The sequence below is a fragment of the Teleopsis dalmanni genome, chromosome 2, assembly GCF_002237135.1.
Source record: "Teleopsis dalmanni isolate 2A chromosome 2, ASM223713v2, whole genome shotgun sequence".
Classification (NCBI taxonomy): domain Eukaryota; kingdom Metazoa; phylum Arthropoda; class Insecta; order Diptera; family Diopsidae; genus Teleopsis; species Teleopsis dalmanni.
This window is the reverse complement of record NC_051847.1, coordinates 189,709,002-189,734,125: the sequence shown is the minus strand read 5'-3', so window position 1 is coordinate 189,734,125 and position 25,124 is coordinate 189,709,002. Positions and strand designations below refer to the sequence as shown.

The 25,124-nt window shown below is 29.9% G+C and overlaps 2 protein-coding genes across 2 annotated transcripts; one reads left to right on the top strand and one right to left on the bottom strand.

Moving 5' to 3' along the window:
- Window positions 1–2,326: 2,326 nt before the first annotated feature.
- Window positions 2,327–16,354, bottom strand: LOC119682246 (palmitoyltransferase ZDHHC6). The gene is made up of 6 exons (XM_038095633.1): window positions 16,090–16,354; window positions 10,532–10,716; window positions 3,590–3,671; window positions 3,229–3,527; window positions 2,949–3,167; window positions 2,327–2,852 (listed from the first exon to the last, which is right to left on the bottom strand). The coding sequence occupies exons 1-6, from the start codon at window positions 16,148–16,150 to the stop codon at window positions 2,394–2,396; spliced, it is 1,305 nt and encodes a 434-aa protein (XP_037951561.1). The 5' UTR covers window positions 16,151–16,354; the 3' UTR covers window positions 2,327–2,393.
- Window positions 16,355–18,445: 2,091 nt separating this feature from the next.
- Window positions 18,446–25,118, top strand: LOC119682240 (protein suppressor of hairy wing-like). The gene is made up of 9 exons (XM_038095620.1): window positions 18,446–18,532; window positions 18,989–19,501; window positions 19,565–19,723; window positions 21,485–21,912; window positions 22,001–22,133; window positions 22,193–22,383; window positions 22,459–22,604; window positions 24,109–24,776; window positions 24,841–25,118. The coding sequence occupies exons 2-9, from the start codon at window positions 19,094–19,096 to the stop codon at window positions 25,078–25,080; spliced, it is 2,373 nt and encodes a 790-aa protein (XP_037951548.1). The 5' UTR covers window positions 18,446–18,532; window positions 18,989–19,093; the 3' UTR covers window positions 25,081–25,118.
- The last annotated feature ends 6 nt before the right edge of the window (window positions 25,119–25,124 follow it).

Below are 25,124 nucleotides of genomic sequence, written 5' to 3'. Positions count from 1 at the left end.
ATATTTAAAAATGATTACTTTAAATATATATATATATATATAAAACGCATAAATTTTAAACATTTTAATATTTATTGTGCAATTTTCGTGCATATAAATTTTACGAGCATATTACGAATTGTTTTATTAAAATAAATTAAACAAATTTGTACCATATTTTGTTCAAGTCAAATTTTAACAAATATTTTATTAAAAAATATTATATATTTAAATGCTTGTATATTTAAGTGCAAAAATCGGGTTCTTATATTAATATTTTGTTGCGAACGAACAATTCATGTTTAATGAAATTAGTTTGTAAGTGTTTAAGTCATAAAATTACTTATTTATTTTTTTACTATTTATTTTTATTTAATTATTATATTCATTGTGTTAAAAAAAGAACTATTTTACGGAATGTAATTGATTGTGTCAATTAAAAATATATATATTTTAGTTATCAGTTAGTTAAAAATATGTTATTTTTTTATTTTATTTATATTTGATTGTGTTGTGCTATTGGTGTATTTTGTATGTAATTATTTTCATAATATAGAATTTGTCACACATTTATTAAGTTGAATTTATGTATATAGTACTCATATACAGAAAAAAAATTAACCTTTTAATAAATATTTTTAATACATTAAATAATATATACATACATATATATAAATATATATGCAAATAAATGCTAATTATGTTGACTTTAATTTATAATTAACCTATATTTTTATGCAACGTATTTAATCGAATTTATTATATGATTTTTTAAATATGAATTAATAAAGAATTGTGGTGAAAAATATATAATGATTATTTCACTTTTTTTTACACTAAGGTGCGTTATATGTTGTACAAAAAAAATGAGAGACACTATTTCTTTTTAAGCATTATTGTTGTTACTGCGATAAAATTTTGCAAACAGAGGAAATTAGAGACAGATGAAAAGACAGAGAGAGAGAGGAAGAGAGAGAGAGAGGAAGAGAGAGAGAGAGAGAGGAAGAGAGAGAGAGAGAGGAAGAGTGAGAGAGAGGAAGAGAGAGAGAGAGATGAAAAGACAAAAAGAGAGAAGGATAAAAAGACAGAGAAAGATAGAACCACAGATTTAGAGAAAGAGATGGATTAATAAATTTTAATAGATAAATTTAAATTTATATTTATTATATTTATTTATATATATTTTATATTTATACTTATTTAAAAAATGAAAATCGTTATAAGCAGTAAAATGAAAGAATACAAATTATAATTATATTAATAGAATTACATATATATTTTACATATACTACAGATAAATTATTCACCCACTGGGAAAATTAATCCCTAATTTTTGTTTCGAATATGAAGTTTTGACTATATACTCTGAGTTTAAATGATACTTCGATGGAGATAAAAGTTTATTTAAACTTTCATAATTTGCAAAATATTAAATAAAATATGTAAATTCAAATTTCTGTCGCTAAGTGTACGCAACAGTAGATTGAACGAAGTAATCTGTCTGCCCTCTCACATAAAATATGAGAAATAGAGATTTATATAGTGAGAAATATATGAAAGTAATTATACTGCTCTATTCGAATATGAACTGCATGCATATGAAGGGGTTAGGTGTGCGCTAAAGTCTGCAGCTTATATCACCGTACATTTCTATTACACTTTGAATCTCCCGTCTTAGTAGTACCACACACGAATTTCTGCCACTAGGTGTGCGCAGTAGTTGGCCGCACATTTATACGTTTCGAGTGCCTTCTATTTTGTTTGTCCTCTGCATAAAAATGTATGGTTTTGAATACAGACACTTGTTTGAAAAAAGTTGCTTTGAAACTAATGCTTAATGTTTATTCCATATTTAATACATATAAATTGATAATTTCCTTTATTTAATTCATTTTTTTGTTAATGAATTGTTGAATGTTATATTATGAATATGTTGTTGCCTAATGTAATATAGTTATTATTAATTAAACATCTCATCTATTTCAATTTATCATTTTTGATTTAAGCGGTTGATTTAAGCGGATAACCGATATATCGATATCACTGCAATAGTTTACAAAAACTGATTAACCAAATTTGATTTTATGAAACGGTCGTTATATCTCGTTTTTCGTCATATTTGGGCAGACGTTATATCAGATTTTGTTAAAAGTAATTTCTTTTGTATTTTTAATAAATATAAAAATTAAAAAAATTTTTATTTGTTATTTATATAAATTTTATTAACGATATTTTGATTTTTTTGTTATATATATTATAAAACTATCGAAATATACAATTTTTTTATGTTAAACACTACTTTCAACGGTGTTATGTTTATTAATTATGTACTTAATTATAGTCATATAAAAATTATATTAAAAGGTGTAAATATATACCATCATATATATAAGCAATACATAAGACAACTATAATCAATTGCGTTTTTTTCCATTTTTTTGTTGTTCCTTTATTTTGCCATTATTTGCATTATGATTTTTAGCATTTAAATCGTTTACTAGTTTTTTTGATATTTTTAAATTATCCAAATCTTCAACACTGTCAGAATCCGACATATGATCTGGTGTAATCAGTTCAATGGCACATCGTCTTGGAAACCAACCACGTATGGGTCCTTTACGCTTCATTTTTTTTGCATTTAGTTTTACGTCATCCAAAACGCGCTCTCCAAATAGCCAATGCTTACGAAAACGTGTAACTTTTATAACGTCACCTGGTAATAGACGAATACGAGGTTCATCCGTACACGGCGGTGACATACAAACACGACAGCCTTGAGAAAATAGTGGTAAAATACGACCTGTTGCTGGACGTATGCATTTGAATGTTTTAGTACGTGCACGTTTTTCGAATTTCTGTGCTAACTGTTCACGCTGTGTTCGAGTACATCGCAAAAGGAAGGAGGCGTGTTAAAGAATTGTAAACAATTATTTGCACATAATAAAGTAATTTATCAAGTCACAACTTACCGTTAACGTGTACTGATTGCAGCCATCGATAACAGGCCATTCAACGCCATCTCCTTTCATTAGGCACGATTTCTGAAACACTTGTTGTATATTACGCCGTACACCCAAGTCATAAGGATACTTGAACTCTGGTATCTCAGGATTAAATTTACGTCTATATAGAGCTTTTTCCATAATCCAAAGTTCAATGCCCGTTTGATTTGTTAATATGGATTTAAGCTTTAAAAAGCATTTAGAATAAAGTCAAATAAGTTTATTAATAATTAAAATAATATTATACCTGGAAGTATAATAGCATCGTTAGAGCAATGGATACACCAATTGCCAAGCCCATAGCAATAATACACAATACAAATGTAAACATAGTGAATTGTACATTAGCCAAATCGTACAAACCATGGGTTAAATACCAATAGCGATGTATACCACGATAGAAGGAACACATTAGAATTATGGCACCATGAATACTTCCAATGATGGAAAAGAAAAGAAAAAATGAAAAATAAGCATGGTTAGCCCAACCCACACAATGGTTTATCCAGGGGCAATGATGATCCATTTTCTTAACGCAACGATTACCTAAAATATTTGGATTGTGAATATTTATTTTAAAAATCAAAGCATAATCCATCGAAACTTACATTTTCGACAATGATGAGAACGCGGCGCCTTATAGCCATCACACTCTTTACAGAACTGCAAAAGATCTGTACCTACAGAGTTCTAAAAATAAGAGAAAAACAAATAAAAATTTTTAGAATATTAAATATATGACCACCATTAGTTTCGGTTACCAATAAATAATCAAATCGCTCTTCTTTAAATTTAATTAATCAGCATTTGTTTCAATATTGATATTTATTTTGTATTAGTTACTTATTTTTTGTTTTTGTTTTTTAAAACATACTTTACTGGATATGAATAGTGCCATCTTAACTGGACATATAATTGATAATTTTAATTAAAGTGACCTCACTGATTACTGGATATAGAAGCCTCAAGTATTTTCTGCTCAAAAAGTATCCGGATTTTGTTATTTGTTAACTACTCCTTAAGTAATAGACCTTTTTCAACCTTTCAAACTAATAGACCTTTCTTGACATATGGTACAAATTTGAGCGCCATCTGTCAATTAGTTTGTTTACAACATCTGTTAATGTGAGACTACCTCAAGTGCATTTAGCGATTTTTACTATGGAAAATTCTTGTTGTACGCGATTTTTTGACCAAACACGGCACCACTGTCATCACTCAGGCACTATATTCGCCAGATCTGGATCCATGCGACTTTTTCCTGTTTCCGAAACTCAAATTGCCCCTACGTGGTAAGCGTTTTGAGTCGTTTGAATCGATAAAAGATAATTCGCTGAAGGAATTAAAAGCCATACCTTAACGGGCCTGTGGAAGATTGGGTTAAGCGTTGGCATATGTGTATCGCTTCAGAAGGAGCATATTTTGAGAGAGATAAAATAAAATTGGAATAAAGCTCAAATTTGTGTATTTTATTTACAAAATCCGCATTTTTTCCGTACTTTTTAAGCAGAAGGTATCACCTCAAAAAGACACTTGCAGACTCTGTCTAGTAAAAAAGAAAATAGCGCTGCATATATTATGTCCAGCACTGGCCAACAGAAGGATAACTGTCTTGGGACACCATTGAGTTGATGATGACTTGGCAGCCAGCCCCAAGCTAAATGAGCTGCTTGCAATAACAAGAGATGTAGTTTTGCGAACAGAAGCCAATTGAGCTTTAACTCAATAACAACATCCGGGAATCGAAGGACAAAAATGGACCCAAATCGTTTTGTGATCTACTTTGGCTTATCCTTCACCTCAGTGCGGTCTTTTGATAGACGGTGCGCAGTCCCAATTTCCCACAATACATATATATGTGTTGAGATATTACTATTTTTGAAGTGTACTTAATAGATATTAAGTGACTCGTGTGATGAACCGTGGGTTCAGCTCTTATTGTTAATATGATAATATATTGCGTTGATAGTTAACATTACCAAATTGTGGATATTGTGTACTGAATGCTCTTTTTCTTTATGGTACAGTAAAATATTGGTAGCGCTGTTGCATTTTTTTACAACTTCTATCCAAAAAATAGACGGAATTTTTAAAAAAATGCAAAAAATCATCAACTCATATGGAGAATCGGATCAATTGCTGGTAGGCTTGTAGTTGCAAAGCACTTTAAAGGTTTTATTGAAACAAAGAAAATAATTTTAATCTACTGTTCTTTTCTCTATTTATTTTATAATTTGGTTACCTATTGAAAAGTGTGTAATATCGTTTAAACAATGCTGCCAATATTTATCAAATAATTACTGAGAGAAAAGTTCTTCGTAAGATCTTTGGTCCTCTACGAGTTGGCGACGACTACCGCATTAGAATGAACCACGAGCTGTACGAGCTTTATCACGACATTGATGTAATTCAGCGCATTAACATCCAGCGGCTTCGCTGGCTTGGTCATGTCGTGAGAATGGATGAAGACGCTCCGGCGAAAAAGGTGTTTGAAGCAGTAGTCGGCGGAAGAAGACGTAGCGATAGACCGTGTCTCCGGTGGAGTGATCAAGTTGAGGGAGCACTAACTGGACTTGATATACGAGACTGGAGAAGGCGCGCACCCAGCAGAGGCGCCTGGGGAGACATGCTGCGTTATGGCCACATAAGTAAGTAAGTAATTACTGACATGCCTATTTTATGCCTATTTTGAGACTGAATTTTTTTTGGAGCTGCAGTCCGCAATTAATTGTTTGCTTTTTGTTTACAGTTATAGAAAAATTTATTATTTTAATTAAATTTGTTTGTTTATACCATAAATAATTTTTATATTAAATATTTATATTTATTTAATAGCGTACTCTCATTTAATATACTCATCGTTAATATTTTGTTAATAAATTAATTATTTACACATTCAAAATTCACAATCATTCAGGTCAAAAATACGTCGCTTATGATATATTCTATATGGGGAACACTAAATAAGTCATTAAGATCAGCTAAAAAAAAATTTGTCGGTAAAAATGGTTTAATTTTATTTTTAATTTTTCACAATGGATTATACACTCTCTTTATATTAAACAACACACATAATCAAACCAATGACAGTGAAAACAGTACCTCCAAAACATGATTTTTAAACCCGTCAACAGCATCTTTTAGCCATGAAAATTGTTCTCCGCGCAGTTTTCCTTGATGTATGAGAATAAAAAGAAATTATTAAGGGCACAAGTAGGACTGAACGACGGATGACCCATTAGTCCAATAGTCCAATGAGCATTGATCATCTTTTATAGTTTTTGCTTTATTTATTGAATACTATTAAAAAACGAATGTTTGGGTAACTCTTAGCGTGAACTGTTTAACCTTTTTCTAAAGCTACCATTTATGCATGACCTAATCTTGCGAAGAAACAAGGACTATTTGTGTCGAAGTGCCTAAACAGATTTGATTGGTTTTTTTTTTAGTATTTTAAAAGATCCATACAACTAATTGAAATTTTTCTTTTTTGTGCTGATACGTATATATTCAAATTTCATCACTTATGATATTAGTTTATTGACTGGACTGGACTGGTGCTTGTTTTTCTTCAGCGTTTATCTACACTAATTGACGTGAGTCTTTTATTTCAATAATTGTTAAATTATGTGAGACCCAGTGCGCGCATAGCTCTCTGATGGCCAAATGTTTATGCAGTGGTAGGAATGTGAGTTCCTAGATTGACTTCAATCTATATATATATGTATATATATACATGGCATATAGATAGCACATGGCGAAAAATTTTTGAAGTACAGTCCAATGTTAATTTGTGATTAGCCTATGATGATCGGTGAGCAAAGCCGCTCTTGAATGAATTATACCAATGATAAACATAAAATTATACCTTCATCACCAATTCTCTTACAGTTTCATCGCTGCACTGTTGTTGTGGTAATCCACGTCGAATATTGTAAAACATCATCCAGTGAAAACGTTTTGAAATTCTTTTTTTTTTTTGATAACATAATACAGAGCGCGTTCGTTTTCTAACATAACGTCAGTTGACATTGATTTATTTAGTGTCACATGTAATTATGGTCAGTAATCTCAAATACTCAAATACCAGCGACTACGCTGGCTTGGTCATGTCGCGCGAATTGAAGAAAGTGCTCCGGCTGGAAAGGTATTTGATTCGGTACCGGCAAGTGGAAAACGCGGTAGAGAACGTCCGTATCTTCGGTAGAAGGATCAGGTGACCAACGATTTGGAGGCACTCGGTACTACCAACTGGCGTCAGAAAACAACTAATCGGCCTGACTGGTGGAGGCTACTCGACGCGGCCAAGGACGACCCACGTCTGTAATGGCCAACTAAATGAAAATAATAATCTCAAATACATATTTTAGTAAATTGAAAAGCAGGTAAAATCAATATTCCGATTCTTTCTTGTGAAACTTTAAACATTACGCGGTTAGTTGACAGTACAGATGTAATAACGAAATCATCATAACGGATTTAAATCTATCCCGTTGTATATTCAGTACTAGTTATTTCGAGAGATGAAATTGTTGAAGTATTTGGATTCCAAAAGAACTATAACCTATTAAGGCACTGACTTCTGTTAGGGAAAATAAAAAGGATGTGTTCTTAAAAGTCGTGGCAGCTTGTTAGGTAGATGACGATAGGAAACGAGCAATAGTCTCAAATTGTAGACACAATAGTTGCAACTATTGCCATTATTTAGACCATGTCATATGGTATTTATAAAATATTAAAACTCATTTCAATTAATTAACTTGATTAACTATTTCAAACTATTAGTTAGCTTAACAAAATTAATTCTTTAATTAATACAGATAAATAAAAATATTTTAAGTATATACATTTAACTATACAAATTACAGGAGCAAAAATATTAAATTAACTCCTACATAATTAGGTATACATTTTACGTTGCAACTGAGTCCTTGAAAGTGTATATTATTAAAATGAAATTTCATTATTACTTAATTATTATATGCGATAATCCCTAGGACTCGTATGGGTTGGGCCTTCTTCGCTGATAATATAATATTTGTGTAAATATAAATATTAATTAAAAAATATACACGCAAGTTTCCCGAGCGACTTAATTATCATAAATTGAATGCAGTTTTCTATTTACTCGCAGTTTTTTATGCAAATATCCGGCTTATACGGATATCGCATATCGCGTAAAATCTCAATTGCTTGCAAGAGTTGAATTTGTCATAGTTATCGTTTCCGCTATTAGCGTGTACTAGAAAATTAAAAATGCAATATTTTAATTCCTTAATAACAAAATAAATATGCTGAAAACTGTTTTGCATAATGGCGAGAACCTTAAAGAAAAATGCTTTTCTATGGACTTTGTCGACAAAGCACGGTGAAATATCCGGTTCATATGCTGTCATGGTCAACACTTTAAACCGTTTAATATTAGCTAACCACTTACAACAATGATTAAGGACTCGACACGACAACCATTTTTCTTTTATATAACACGAAATAACGACTTTTAGTCCATTCAGCGATTTGTCCTTATTTGTGAAGCCAAAACATTCATGCAGTTTTAATAGTGCAGTGCATATGCAATAGAAGTGTGTGCACGTCGTACATTTGGGACCCATTTGGGAGGTTAGTGTGATATATCGCACGAAATAAATTCAATTTAAATATTTAAAATATCGTGCAATATAAACATTTTTATACAATATTGCTTTTACAAATAAAACAACTTGACACTTTGGCAGGCTATCAAGCTAGTGCAGTTTTAATGAAGAATAAATGGTAGAATTTGATTAGGTGTGAAATAAGATGATGGAGGTAGGGGCAGACGATGAGGAGAATAAAACAAATCTGAACTAGAGTGCATATATCTCTGTATGAGCCATCAGTAAAACAAAGCCAAACATCATTTGGGCTCATTTTGGGTTTATAATGGCATACTTGAACAACATCATGATATATAAAGCTACAATTTTTCGAGAGATGATAGATAAAAATATTTCGAGAAGGTATAGTTTCGAAGATAATACAACACAAGTATGTAAAACTATCATGAAATAGTAAAATATATCAAGAATAGGTCCCTGTGGTAATAGTTGTTTATTAATATTGATGTGAACACATGAATTGTCTCTTTATTTTTCTGCGAGATGATATGCGAAGATATTTTAACAACTTTACTAAAATCAATGTATGGTTTTGAGAAAATACAAGTCCATTATATAAGACTGCGATGAAATATATTAAATATATAATAATATATTAAAAATAGTTCCTCCATGGAAATACTTACGTATTATTATTAAACGAAAACATGAATCTACGAAAAAAAGAGATGAAACTCTACTGTTTAAATATTTAGGATAAGAGACTTTTACAAGAAACATCTCAAATTCCGCATGACATCCCACAAATGCATGCTAATTAACAATAATAGCAAAAAAGAAAAAGTTGCAAAACTAAATTTTTATACGACTACATATCGCAGAATCATTCATTATATTCAACTACCTAGTTTAATATTTTTGTCAAGGATCAGTGGTTCATCTGTAGCATGATGAAGACCACATATATTAGATATGATCTTAAGGTATAAAAACCTATCAATCTATGACATTTTTCTCGCTGAAATATTCAAATTTTTAAAACAATAAAGACGGAACTATTTACTGACAATAAATTACAATGAGTGCTTATAACTAAAAACGAATTAGTCTTTGAACCCTTTGTGCCACATTATTTTCTTTACGGTAGGCAAATCACAATAAAATATAAACTAAATATTTTTTGAAATCCCACTTCTATTTGCTTTACAATAATTTTTAAAATGAAGAACCGATCTCAATAAATTTTTCAGTGATTAATAAGTTAAGTTGTCATCTGTAAACAAAAAAAGTCACAAGATGCCAGTAATAATGTTATTAAGTTTTTGATCGGGCGAACAGAAAAACACCGAATACTTTTTGCCCAATCAGACATAAATTACTAAAAAGTATAATGCTCATTACCTTGAGGGTTGATTATTAAAATTTATACATCATTAAATTATAAAATTTTATATTTTAATTTCACTATATATAGTATATATGTGATATGTATCTGAATTCATGTTTGTATTCCATAAATATTTAAACTTTTCCAAAAACAATAACATTTGGATATTATTGACGTCTGAATTTACCTACATTCATTTAGCAACACTTTATGGCTCATAAAAATTTCAAATCAGAATTTAATGTAAGCACTTAGAAAAAAATAGTTGAAAGTAGATGTATGTTATATTCATACACATCGGTATACATATATATTGACGCTTTCATGAAATGAAGCCTATTATTTATTCGGCCTCAATATCACTATAGACGTTTCAGTAGCCCATAAACATATATGGCTTGCGTGGGAATAATTATCAGTTAAAGGATATTTAGGCATTACGAAGAATTTTGTTGCCTTTTTAGTTTCAAAGTAATTTATTTTGACATACTAAACTATAAAACTTATTTACAATTTTTCAATAAAAAAAAAACGCAAATGAATAAGTAAATAAAGTAGATACTCACCTTTGGTTGCCATTTTCTTGGTAGTATTCCGGGACCTGTTAGGGTAGCTAATGCAAAATTACATGTGGCTAATGTTGAGAAAAGCAAGAATATCGCTTGATTCAGAAAAGCAGTAATTGTGCTATTTGGAGGCCACCACATAGAATTCATATAGAGCGTTGTCAATGTAATAGTTTTTATAATGCCTGGAAAAAAAAAATTATGCTAATATTAAAGTCGAAAAACTTAATAAAATTTTTGTAAATATAAATTGTAAGATGATATCTAATAATTAAGATTTAGTTGATTGTAATATTTATTACTATTTACACAGTTCAGTTATTTAAACAAAATACTTTATTATGCCAAACTTTGGAAACGCAGAATAAGAAAAAAATATTAGTACAATTTAATTATTACATTTTTTTTGAACAATAAAACGACCTGTTAGGTTTAGAAGTAAATCAGTATTGTCCAAAGTCCAGCTCAATACGTATCTACGAATACTAAAAATAAAAGCTATAATATAGTTTTCTTAAGCTTGAGACTTTAACTGGATAGATAAATGAGAAAATTAAGTAATTTGAAGAATAGAAAGTTTTAAAAAAAAATTTCTTGAAACGAAAGTTATAGGACGAAATCTTTCCCCCAAAGATTTGCATCCGACGATCGTTTTTTCATACAACAAATATCCCGATATCTCCCAAAATGAAAAAAACATAAATCAAGTACAATATAAATCACGATCAACTGCTCGGTGCTAGTTGAAATCATTCTCTCAAAAGCGTTTTTACACAGTTTTCCATACCACCTTTCTAAAAAACTTGATCCACAGATCTTGATCAGATCTATAAATGAATCCACAGAATGATGCAATTGCAACTATTTATTAAACTACATCGTAGACTTTACATCTTCAACTAAAGAGGTTTTCATGACTCCATCCATTATCATCGGTAAATTGATTGTCGTTTTCAATAATATGTTGACCAATTCTGTAAATTCCACGACAGAGTGCAGTCAACTGAAATGCCGTTACAATGTGCTAAAAACTTCTCACATACTATACGTAAGATAAAAATAAATTAACTCTACTGGAAACATAGAATTGTATTAAAAACCTTTACTCCCTATAATGTCAGTCACCTGTTTTCATGAACAAATGCACACATCAATGTAAATCCCATTTATCGTTGGCTTCGAATCATTAAATTGGCAACCTCAATTAAGTTTGTAAATTTTTCTTCACCTAAATTAACTCGTCTTTTTCGCACATACCCCTATCTAATCCAAATCCTTACACATGTATTTGTATTTTTTAATTCCTTTCTATCTTCTGCTTTACAGATCACCTTGAATTACAACGAAAACAACATATAGTGCTTTCTTGTATGATCAGATTGACACTACATCCAAATTCTCAACGGACCAACACCTGATATTTTACAAGAAGAAACGACTTCGATATAGGAAGAATAGCGTTAGTCATCTAGGCTCAGTATATATATAACTATGTGGTTAACAGTTATTAAAAACCCATAAATCCAACTATTCTCAAATACAGATCGAATACAGATCTGCTACACATAAACCCACACTTAACTTATGGGTTCACAATATTGATGTCGCAAGATTATAATAGATTGCGCCACTATCTTTCCAATTCTATATTTCATAGATTATCTTTACCAATTTGTACTTGTATAGTATTTTTCCAACAAGTCGTTCATTTGATTTACAACTGCAAAAACAAGGTTGGTGGTGGTAGCGCCATAATATATTTCTTCAGTCTAAAGGTTAGACTTTTAATAACATTAATTCAGACAATATCTCTATATACGAATACAATAAATGTTTCAAACATATACATTTTGCAAATGCATATGTGAATGCTTGTATCTGAAATTCTGTGTTTAATATCATGTATGGAGCTTCAAAAACTCCCTTATTGTTCTAGAACAATCTGTCTCTTTTCCTTTTCTTTCCTTCTCCTTATACTCACCAATTTAGTCTAAATTTACAAATGTCGACATATAAATAGAACTTCTAAGCATATAATTTGTTCGCTCGAAATTCTAAGAAATTCTATTTGTTCGAATATCTATATAAACATATTTTTTTAATATTAAAAGATATAAAAATTTATAATATATTAAATTACAAATTTCATCACTTGCGCATAATCTTCATTAAATATTGATATTACTTTATGACTAATGTGAAGTCTGTATTCATTGACTAATGTAAACATTTTAGAAGAGATAAGAAAAAATGTGCATGTTTGTATATTTTACATTATTTTTAAATAAATAAATAAGTTATGTTTAGCTTTTTAAAAAGCTTACATACCCTTTATACACACTTACTTAATATTGTTTAGTAATAATTTTTATCAGATTAAAACTGCTTATTTATTTGTTCAATAAATAAATGAAGCAAAGAAAGACATATTAAACTATGTTCGTACCACCAAGAAATTTTATAGATATGAAACAGACAGAACAGAACGTATTATTATTATAAGATATATATCTCTTTTGTCTATATCTCTAAGACAACCTATAGTTTTCTTAAAAGTAATAAATATTGCCTGGAAAAAACTGCAATATTCAGAATTTCTAGAGTATTTAAGCATAACCAAAGAAAGTAACACTACTTACTAATTTTTTATAAGAAGTCACCTAACACCTAAGCATATCCGGACTGATAATTAACAATTTATTTCTCATCAAAATTTAGAATATTGAAAATGTAACCAACATTGTAGATGCAACACCAAAAGACAGGACTTCATAGTTGAAGTGAAAGTGAACCAGACAAGTTTATAAAACTAGTCAAGTCTGTAATTTTGCAGAATGACATATCTGTTAGGTCATTAAATAAAGGGGCCTCGAATATTTTAAATCTGCACCTATGAGGTGGAGTAAAATTTCCTCCTTATCCGCAGACCCATAACCACGACAAAAGTCTTTATAGGGTAAAACTAATTTAATAACATGTCTTTTTAGTATGCAGTGACCTATCAGCACCGATACCGTAGTGTTAAGCTGGTTACACCTCAGTTGAAATAAATGACTGATACTTTCCTTGTCCAATTTGGATGAGGTCGATTTTAAGAACCAACATAGGGTTCTGTTACCCAGTTTCGTTTAGCGAAGCTCAGATATTTTTATGTGATTAGAGACATAATTAGTTACAACTAAGCTGAAACAGCTGACTAGTACGTTTCTTTCCAGTTTGAGTTTATCTGCTAAATATTGTTAAGCTATGCTCAGATTTATTTTGTTTGATTAGAGTTATACTAAGTAATAATTAAATAAAAAATCAGTTCAGTTTAATATCTATTTGATATAATTAATCAAATTTAATTTCTTCAACATATATTATAGATTCCTTCCCAAAAAGATTATGTCAAACGTCGTTCGACAATTCTGACGATTCCACAGCACAATCATATTGACCTAGATTGCTATGTCTAGATTACTTTAATTCAACTTAAATCCATTGATATAAATATATTAGTAATTAGTTAATGCTCTCGCTTCTGAGAGCGGTTGAGTTTATTCTTCAAGATCAGATAAAACGATTATAGATTATAAAATATTATGTTTATATGTTTATGTGTGTAATTCATATGTCCTATCTAAATCTAGATCACGCTAGCGCTATTGAAAGCGGTTGACTTCATTCCACATAATCAGTTAAATTGGAGATCATAAAATAAGTTTGTAATTTTTACGTTCTATCTAAATACCTTTATCTTTGTATCTACCAAAAATATTTATTTACCATTACAAGCTGGTTAAGATCACAGTCACACTTTTATAACTCGAAGTACCATTTTGCAAAGAAAAGATTCGACTTATGGAGACTTTGACTAAAAAAATATTTTATAATTGTATGTAAATTGCTCTCTAAACCTTGTTGCACTCTATTTAGTTCAGATTATAGAAATTCGAGTTATGGGCGTTCATTCCGCTGCAAACTTCTTGATGAAGTTAATATACCTGCCTCATAGTAAGTGTATTCGGAGTGTAAAGAAAGCGGTACAAAACAAAGGGGTGGTGCATTTTATAAATATGTTTATCTGAGTTCTATTCATTATTATGTACTTTAAAACGAAAAAACTATTTATGTTAATGTGCTGGAGTGTATATACCATATGTAGGCGATAGTATAGAAAATAAATATGTACATGATTAAATACAAGCACCAACAACAACCTAACTAACTAATAATAGAATTTAGAGTTATTAATGTATTAATGTAGTTATTTGATTAAACAAATTTTTACAAATAACAATTTAAGCATTTTGCGATTAGGTGAGGTGAAGCCAAGTGTAAAAAAAAAAAAATATTCAAAAAAAAAAAAAGAAAGAACAAACATTTACATACAAAGGAAATTAAGTGAAATTCTATGCGGAAAACCACACGCAATTCTTTTAATAAAAATTATGCTGGAAACTAATTTTCCTAATGTGTTTCGCATGTTGATTGTGATTTGAGAATATTAAAACCGAAGGTATGTTTATGTGGGGGGTATTCTTCAACCTTCTATATTTAGAAATAAAAAAAAGAAAGAATTTTATTAAAAAGTGAAAATAGGTGACACTGCCACTGTCACTGCCCTCTTACCTAAAACAATACAAGCAATCAATCAGTTTTGTTACTAAAGTAGCAAATATTTATACTATACTTGCAAGGGGCTAGGAATTATATTCTAAAATAATATTTTAATTTTTATTTATAAAATATTGGTAGAATCACCACAAAAGGGTGTTTAATTTAAAATAAACAAACGAAAAAACCCCCAAATATTTTGCTAATAACTTTTTTATGTAAATACGACTAATTAGTTTGTGGCCTTGGTTAATAGTACAAAGGTGACAATTTGGAAAATTTTATAAATTTTGACTCACCAAACCCACCAAATCCAGCATTAACTTTTTGTTGAGAAAGTAATAGTGCGGCACGCAAATAATATTCCAAAGCATAGAAGAAAATTGCAGCACATTTGCCTGAACTGTTGCACGGTAAGTAACAGTTATGGCCGTTTAGCCAAAAATTACTTCAGCACTTCTATTCATAATATTCATTCATTTTGAATTAATTATGTAGGCTCGGTGGAAGAAGTCATAATGTAGCTACAAACTCAAATGTCTAACTTATTTCCGTTTCATTCACAAACGACGGTAATTGCTTGGAGTTGGCACGAAATGTTTTGACGGTTTATAAATTTAGGGTGTTACGATAGTACGATAGTAAATTGCGACTAAATAAACCACTGCCAATATGCAAAGGAAAAACAAATTATTTTGTATTTATAACTATATATCAGACTAATGTTAATTCTTTGTCCAAATTTGATTATAATTATAGATGTTGTCCTTGTACAAAATGAAATAAAATTTCACATACTATTATTTCTTATTATTGCATTCATTTAGAAATAAGTGTTTTTTAAAAACAATAATTAAATTATGAATATTACAAATCTCTAAATACTCATTTAATTCTATAAATGCCGATAATCTACTCCCACTTCACAAAATATTTTAATTTAGTATTATTATACGTACCTATTGCAGTTAGTGGTCCCCAATGTAGGAATCTATAAAATTCTCCCATTGAATATCGCATTTTATTTATATTTTTTTATTAATTATTAAAATAACTGAATTTTATTTTTTTTCTTTACTGTTTCACTATCATATTATTACAAATAACTAGTCCGATTGACAAAACAACCACGCAACCAACGCAAACGAACAGCAACAAGGAACTGTCAAAACTGTTGTAAATATAAAGCAATTCGCAAAATTTATTGTTTACATTTTTGTTTGTACTTTACACGATTATAACACAAAAGTTACACAATTTATATTTGTTTGAAATCGTAAACAGGGTGTTAAGTGAAGTATGTAAAACAAAAAGTTGAATATTTATGGATTTACAATAAGTTAGCGCTAAAGCATCATTATTCGAATTATTACATGCATTTCGATAAATGAATAAAATAATAGCGTAATAAAAAGAAAGAAAATATGGTGACAACTAATGTATACAAATATGTAAATTTCAAACAAATTTTTGAAAATTTGAAAATACTTGAATTAAATTTTATTTAATTTTTAATCAATTTTTGATAATTGCTACAATTATGAATGATTTATTTGAGTGGGTTCAATCAACACCTCTACTTTATTTTGTTAGTAGACCTTTTAATGCCAATGGAATTGTGAGGGCTATGTTAAACTACATCCATTCCAAAGCGTACGCTACGGTACAACGGCATATTCGCAAGTAATCGTACCTGCGAAAGTTTGTTCGTTTGTAAGCGTTTGCTTTGGTGCAAATGCACCTTTATTTAAATCTACATAGATTATATAGATAAATAATTTAATCGCCGATGGCCACATTTGTTGTTTCTTTCAATGCTTTCAATTTTTTACCTTACTGCTTGAACAAAATAGTAAAACTGAAACCATTAGCGGCTAAAAATGAAAGTCTGCGACTGAAGCTAAATCCTGAGTCCAAATTCTGCGACTGAAGCTAAAGACTGCGACTAAAGCTGAAACTATGAGAAGAGGTGTAGTGCTAGTGATAGTAATAGAAACAGAGTGCAATAGCGTGACATATATAAATATATATATAAATATAGTTGTTTGTTTAAAGAACTTATCATTCTTCTTAATAAAAAAAATGATATATATATAAAAAAGTAGAATAAGTGATACATAAATAGCAAAAAATGAAAGATCGTGAAGAATCCGCTTTTATTATGCTTGAATTAATGTTTAAATGTTGAATTGTAGTGTGATATCTATATACTCAAACAATATGAAATGAGTGAATTGTTGTATTTTTCTATTGTTAAAACTTTCCGATCTCTGTTCACACTTGTATTTGTAACGGCTCACGCAGTTATATCCGTGACAGATATATTTATGTTACACATCAAGGTGATTATTCTGAAATTTAAAAAATGGAAGCTGGTTTACAACAAGGCAGCGTTCTGGAACCTCTTTTATGTCTTTTATACCTTTGTTGTTTACAGCTGATATGCCTGTTTTTAGAAAAAACATGATAGCTATATTCATTGATGACAACGTCCTAATATGATCAAATAGCTATATTGTACTGGTTACTCTAAAACTATCAATTGAATGACGCACTGTCATGGTTTGACAAATGAGGTATAGAAATAAATACTAAAAAGACAGCTTAAATAATCTATACAAATAGACGACATAACAATTTATCAATAATGAACCTATTAAAATTATTACTATAGCAAAATTTATTAGAATAACTATTGACGCAAAACTATTTTGAAGAGAACATATGATATAAAAATATTCGTTAATAATCATTAATAATAGCTAATATCGTTTAAGGTCACTTTATTGGCTTTTAAATAGAGAATGCAGTTGTAAATAACTTGCTTATTTACAAAAGAATAGTCATGCCAATTTAAAGAACTGACATTGAAATGTGGAGTATTGCATTATTTTAGCATTATTTGAAAATGCTACATAAATAAATGTGAAACGAAGTACTTAAATCTATAGCCAAAACTTTACTTTTTAATGTCTGTACATTCTTCACAGTTGTAATTATTATTGTTTGTTTTACATTATATGAAAAATTCTATACATTGCATGATCGAAACATAAACCAAAAAAACAAAAGAAGATTTTTATTCATTTAATTAAGTTGTATTTGTTTAAAAATTAATTTTTCATTAATACTGATCTCTCAAATTCAGTGATTTTGTAATTTTTAACTATTAACACAAAAATTATTCAATTTATTCAAATGCATCATGTAAAACCAGTAATGATCAGCAGCGCAAATTGCAACTCTGGCAAGGAGGATCAATAGTTTTTGAATTTCTTTTTTAGTTCATTTCTTTCTTATTTTAACAATTTCTTTCTTTAACACATTTCAAAAAAGTAGCATAATATTAGGTAAATCGTGTCAAAGAACTTGGTGTTTTATTTAGTATTATAAAAGTTACATGTAAGTTTTGTTAATTAAAGAGTTTTTATTTAATTCATTTCCAAATCGATAAAAAAAATTTTTGTACGATATTGAAGTCGTGTTTCACTTTGTGTTTAACCTAATTAAAGTGATAAGCAAACAATATTTGTATTAAATTATGTGTGAGCATATAAATTGTAAATTATCTTATCAGTAAATTTAGAAATATTTTAATAAAAATGCATAGAAATAATGTATTATTGATATATTAAAGTGTTTGTATTATTAGAAAAGTATGCAATCAATTTTGATATGCGAAAGTATAAAGTGTATTAATATTTTTGATCCCTAAATCTAATATCATATAAAATTAGCTGTGTTATAAAGAAAAACTTGTTGCATTCGTTTTTCTTCGTATGTTTTATGCTGCTATTCGTTTGATGCAAAGCAAAGAACGCTGCCATTTTAATTACGTGTGATATTTATTGTTTCTAGGCGTTGCTGACGCAGTCAAGATTCTTATATTTTAAGCCTAAAAGTAGGCTTATTTCATTCAAAAATCCTTTTCAATTTTAAAATTATTGTACACACGGCCTGCAAATGGCAAGTGTTAAGAAGCAAAATGGGAATCGTTCCATTAACGGCCCAAAAATTTTAAATGATAAGCGCATGCCTGACTCACAAGAAGTGCAAATAATGACGACTTTGCCAATTCCACCACCGAAACAAATAAACTTGACCATAGCAAAGAGTAAACAAAAGAAAATGGATCACTACGTCTTACAAACAACTTCTATTAAAGGCGAAGAAGGCGATATAAGTGATACTATCGACTTTATTCTTACTGATAATGATGAAGTAAAACCTATTAACACAATTACGAGTACTAACGAACATGTTGCCGAAGAGTTGCGCTTAAGTGGTGATGAAGAGGAGGAAGAAGAAGGCGAAGATCGCACTGAAGAACATATTTGCGGTAAATGCTATAAGTCATTTAGACGATTTAGTGTGAGTACCAAAATTTGCATTAGTTTTTGAAAATTTATTTAATAATTTTTTTTTTTTTTATAGGGACTTGTGAAGCATTTGGCTTTTTGTCACTTCGATAGTGATTATCATTTACGAAAAGCAGAAATGATGAAGAATATTGAGAAAATTGAAAAGGATGCAATTAATATGGAGAATAAAGATATTTGCTTTTGCTGTGGAGAAAGTTACGATACATTTCATGTAAGTTTTTTCTGATTTTTCAATACCATCAATTTAAGTAACAACCTAATTAAATTTTACTAATTCGCGTTACTGTACTTCAAAAATAGTCAGTAAAGAGAGTTTGTGAGAACGACTCATTCCGTACTGTACAAAATTTACTTCAATTTTGCTTGATAAATTTGATCAAGTAAATTTGTTGCAAAATGCAATTGGAAAATCGAATGGTTATAGTCATTAAAGAATAACAAATTTTTTTTTATGAAAACAAAACGGTCAACGCGATTAAAACAATACAATACTGATTTACAATATCGCGTATAGTACAGGAACTTGAAAACGTTTTCGTACTATACTTGTAAATTGCATTACTCAAAGAGAAAATATAAAATTATTTTCAACTTTTAATTTTACTTAACTTTCACTTGAACAAATCGGAAATAGACCTAATGATATATGTAGCATATACATTCAAGTATAAATACCATAGTAATCGTTTAATTTTGATTTAATGTCTGTAGTAATATCTCGTATCCTTATGAACCGATATTTCATTCTGCACTTAACGGAATTTGTAGGTGTTAATATCATCTTGGAAAAGCATTAGTTACCAAGTACTTGCCTAGTTAAGAATCACGGGTTTTAATCGTATCTATTTAGGCCGATTATCTGTCAAATTTTTCCTATTGACTCGAACAAAATATTTGGATTAATTTGAGTTTAGATCCATTTAGATTAAGATACCTATTAATATTAATCCTATTAATTTGAATTAATTATTTGCATAAACTTGAGTTCAGATCTATTAGATTGAGATATTCGTTTCGTATGAGCTGTTTGGATGGCCTTAATCAATTGGCAATTATAAGTGCAGAAATATGCATAATATTGTACTTGTTCATTTTTTAACTTCATGGACAACAACGTTAGTAGATTAATCACTTTGAATATTGTAATTAATATATATCAGTTTTAAAAAAATGTTCCAATGATACCGAAATAAAGTAAGGGTTAAGTCATAATTAATTTTAAATAGTTCGATATTCCATGAAAATATGGATATATATTATTCTTATTTTTTCTATTGCTATTGTTGAAACCCGTAAGGATCTGTTAAGTAGCTAACACAAAAGAAATTACATGACAAATACTTTGGTTAGGATGTGGATGGGCAATGGTTGTATGAGAGGGAAGAAGATTGTTGGGGAGTGGTGGGGGATGGGTGGAATTTAAATCAAAGTCAACCAGAATCAAGACGGAGAAACCTAGTGACTTCTATGGGGTAGTTCGAATGGTCGATTGGACTAAGGTTTGTATGAGCGTTGGGACAGGAGAACAGATGCACGACATCATGAGGGGTAGAGCTGCAATTTGAGCAAACATTGATAATTGACGTATTTATGCGTGAGAAGTGATTGTTAAGTAGTATAGTTTTTATTGCACGGGAAAGGCTTCGTCTTCCTGGAAAATATTAGGCACGGACCTATTTTTGCTGTCAAAAAGTTTACATCTTCACTAAATTCCTACTGTTAAATTTATCTTTTGACTTTAATTAATACATATGAAGAAAGGTTTATGTGTTCATAATTATTTATTATTAAATATTAGAAATAAATTCAACAATTACATGAAACAGATTGTACCAAACAAGTCTTAAACATTTTCCAGATTGCGGTTCACTCACAATAGCCGTATAACTAATAACAAAGTAACATTATCTATTATCAATAGTTAGTATATATGTTAAAATTATTTTTAATTTGCAATCTATTTCTTTTTCAGTTAGGTCAGATAAATTGTCCTGATTGCCCAAAGTCATTTAAAACTCAAATAAGTTACGAGCGACACATATTCATAACACATTCGGAATCTGATGAATTTCCGTGTTCTATATGCAATGCAAAATTACGTACAGCTAATCTATTGAAGCTGCACGAAGAGCAACATAAAAACCGTGGTAAGCCGTATGCCTGTAAAATATGCGGTAAAGATTTTACTCGGACATACCATTTAAAACGTCATCAAAAATATACATCTTGCTCAGCGAATGCCAATGACACCATGAGCTGTAAGGTGTGTAATAAAGTTTTTTATCGTTTGGATAATTTGCGAGCACACTTAAAGCATCATCTGGGCACACAAGTAACCAAGAAAGAAGAATACATGTGTCCAATTTGTAAAAATTGTTTTTACAGTTTATCAACTTTAAAGTAAGTTCGAAAAGTTAATTTAAAAAACATTAGGAATACAATATTTATTTTGTATTGTTTTTTTTTTTGTTTTATTTTATTTGTGCAGCATACATACTCGTACACATACGGGCGAACGTCCTTTTGCTTGCGACTTATGTGACAAGAAATTTCCATCACTGGTTGCTTTAAAAAAACATCGTCGTTATCACACTGGGGAAAAACCATATACATGCCCTGAAGTAAATATTGCAACCATTTCAATTTAAGTTTAATTATTGTGAACATAAATTTTTTGCAGTGTAATCAAAGTTTTGCTGTTAAGGAGGTACTCAATCGTCATATGAAGCGACATACTGGTGAAAAGCCACACGTTTGTCCCGAATGTGGAAAAAGTTTTATACAAGCCACTCAGCTTCGTTGTCATAGTAAAACTCACATACGTCCATTTGGTTGTGATCAGTGTGAAGAAAAATTTAAAACTATGAAGCAGTAAGTGATTTTATTTATTTTAAGATGCATTTATAATTGCATATAATTATATATACTGTTGGGTTTATTTTCCAGGTTAGAGAGGCATACCAAAATTCATTCGTCAAAGCGCAAGCGTAAAAATAAAGCTCAAGAGCACAAATTTAAATGCAGTGAATGCAAAGCTACTTATACGACGGAGGAAGAACTTAAAACTCATTACGACGTAGGAGTTCACATACGTGAGTTATTTTTAATAAATGTATATTTTAATATTTAAAACAATAGATGTAAAAAATTAATTATTAAAATCATTTAGTATTTTAAAAAAGTATTTTAGCTTTTTAAAAGTAAAGTTTGTTAAGAATAAAACAATAGTTTATTTCCATGGTTTGCTTGCTAAAACCTTATTGCGTTTTCCGTAATTTTCCAACCGGAATGACGGGCCTGAAGAAAACATTCCAAAACCATTTGTGGAATGTTTATATAGAAATTACATTCTCTCTACAACGAACGTAACTTATTTTTTGTTATGTTATTGTGTTAAAATTTAATGTAATATTGAAATAATTAAACGTATCTATAAGAGATATAGTTTTTTAAACATTTGACCTATTTCCAATGTAAACTATAAGAAGTTTATTATAGCAGATAAATTTGTAATCATTAAAGTTAAATTGAAAATTATACAATACGAAAACAATTCTTAAAATAAATCAGGACTATGATTTATTATTTTGAATCAATTTGACTCGGTTCTGAAACTAGTTTATTTAGTTAGTTTATTTCATTTAATTATGCTAATGAATCGGTTTAAAACTGATGGAATTCACAACCGATGCAGTTCACACAACCTATACAGTTTCCAATCGATGCGGTTTGCAACTTGTGCGGTTTACAACCGGTGGGTTTAACAAACGATGCTGTTAACAGCATCTATTAAACCGCAACCGTTGCGGTTAACAACCGGTACTGTTAACAACCGGTGCGGTTAACAACTGGTACGATCATTAATCGTTGCACTTAATAGTCGGTACTGTTAACAACCGGTGTGGTTAACAACTGGTGCGCTTAACAATCGGTGCGGTTAACAATCGGTGCGATTAACAACCGATATAGTGTTGTCAACAACTGATGAGGTTAACAACTGGTGCGGTTAATAATCGGTGCGGTTAACAACCGTTGCGGTTAAGAATCGTTGCGGTTAACAACCGTTGCGGTTAAGAATCGTTGCGGTTAGCAACGTGCGCAATAAACAACGTGTGCAGTTTACAACTAATACGGCTGACAACCGGTATGCTCCTGATATTTTGTGTAACATATTGTAAGATTGTGACAAACGACAAAATCGGCGAGAGAAAAAATTCAGAATAATTTAAATATGCAGATTTATTATTATAAATTGTTACTCTCCTTAATAAAGCAAAAATATAGGATAACGAGAAAGCTTGGCCATTGTTCATGTTTAGAACATCATATCACAATAATCTCGATCTACTTCCTGCGAATCTCCATCATCGGTGCAAAATGGACATGTTGGTTATGTGATGACCCCGACCAGTACTTTAAAATTCTTTCAAATATAATACTAATTTAATTATATTATAATTTTATAACTATAGTTTTATTTATAACTATTATTTTTATGAATACAAGTAATTTTCAAATATTAGGAACAAAATATCAAGCAATATAAAATATGATTTCATTTAAACATTTCATACGAATTTATATGGTATATTTTAGCTACCTATACCAGCAGTAGTATCCAAATGGAGAAAGGTCGAACAGATTGTGCTGTTTGTGATAAGGAATTCGATTCACTTAAAACTCTCAATTCTCATATACTTAAAGTACATGATGAGAAGCCGGAAACTTTCCATAATGCTAAACGTGCATCAAAAGTTGAATTGAATACTTCTGGCTCATCACCAACAAAGATTTACAGGATTGATGATTCCAATGAAAATCCCATTGAAAGTATTACAACAATCAACAATAATGATATATTACCAGTAAAAAATACTGATCAAACATCGATCGAAGGTGGTGTTGTTGTGCAACAATTTATAGTAGATGAAGTTCCTGAAAGCACCACTGAACAATTATTGTTGGAAAACAAACTATACACTGTTATACCATTAGAAAACGAGACTATGAAAAGAGAATCGAAAATCACTGTTCCTCAGGAGTCACCAAAAGACAGGAAGCGTAATATAAAATCTTTAGCTGAAAGTTTAGTGGCTGCTATTACAGATGATGTTTCTGATGATGAAGGACAACTTATGATAGTGGAAAATGTGGAAACTGAAGATGATATAAGAGTTAAGGGCAATGTTCGAAGACTATTGGATATTTTAGTGGACAGATCTACTTTGAAGAAATTCGGTTGGCCAGAAGCAACTGAAGAATATGTATGTTCCTTAATTAAGTTTAAAGTATTTCAATTTTTAATTTTGTTTTATTCATTCTCATTAGGTGCTCTGCAAGGTTATTGAAAATTGTGGTTATGATTTGGGTAAGGATGAGTCGTGTAATGCTGATAGCGATTATGCAACACGTATGCGTGAATACGTTAAATTGCTATTTAGTGTTGTAATACACAATGATTCCATAAAAGAACTTTTAAATAATTATCCAATCGATGATGTAATTGAATTTGTATTGGATAATGATGATCACGAACGTGAAGAAGATGATGACGATGAAGATGATTAAATTAAATGTTTTTAAAAATATTATATACGTATGCTATACGTTTT

Coding starts and splice junctions, on each gene's coding strand:
- LOC119682246 (XM_038095633.1), bottom strand. CDS start 16,150: ATGCGATATTCAATGGGAGAATTTTATAGATTCCTACATTGGGGACCA. Junction 3,168..3,228: donor CGATGCTATTATACTTCCAG/GTATAATATTAT, acceptor TGCTTTTTAAAG/CTTAAATCCATATTAACAAA. Junction 2,853..2,948: donor GCAATCAGTACACGTTAACG/GTAAGTTGTGAC, acceptor ACTCGAACACAG/CGTGAACAGTTAGCACAGAA.
- LOC119682240 (XM_038095620.1), top strand. CDS start 19,094: ATGGCAAGTGTTAAGAAGCAAAATGGGAATCGTTCCATTAACGGCCCA. Junction 19,724..21,484: donor AAAGTTACGATACATTTCAT/GTAAGTTTTTTC, acceptor TTTCTTTTTCAG/TTAGGTCAGATAAATTGTCC. Junction 21,913..22,000: donor TACAGTTTATCAACTTTAAA/GTAAGTTCGAAA, acceptor TTATTTGTGCAG/CATACATACTCGTACACATA.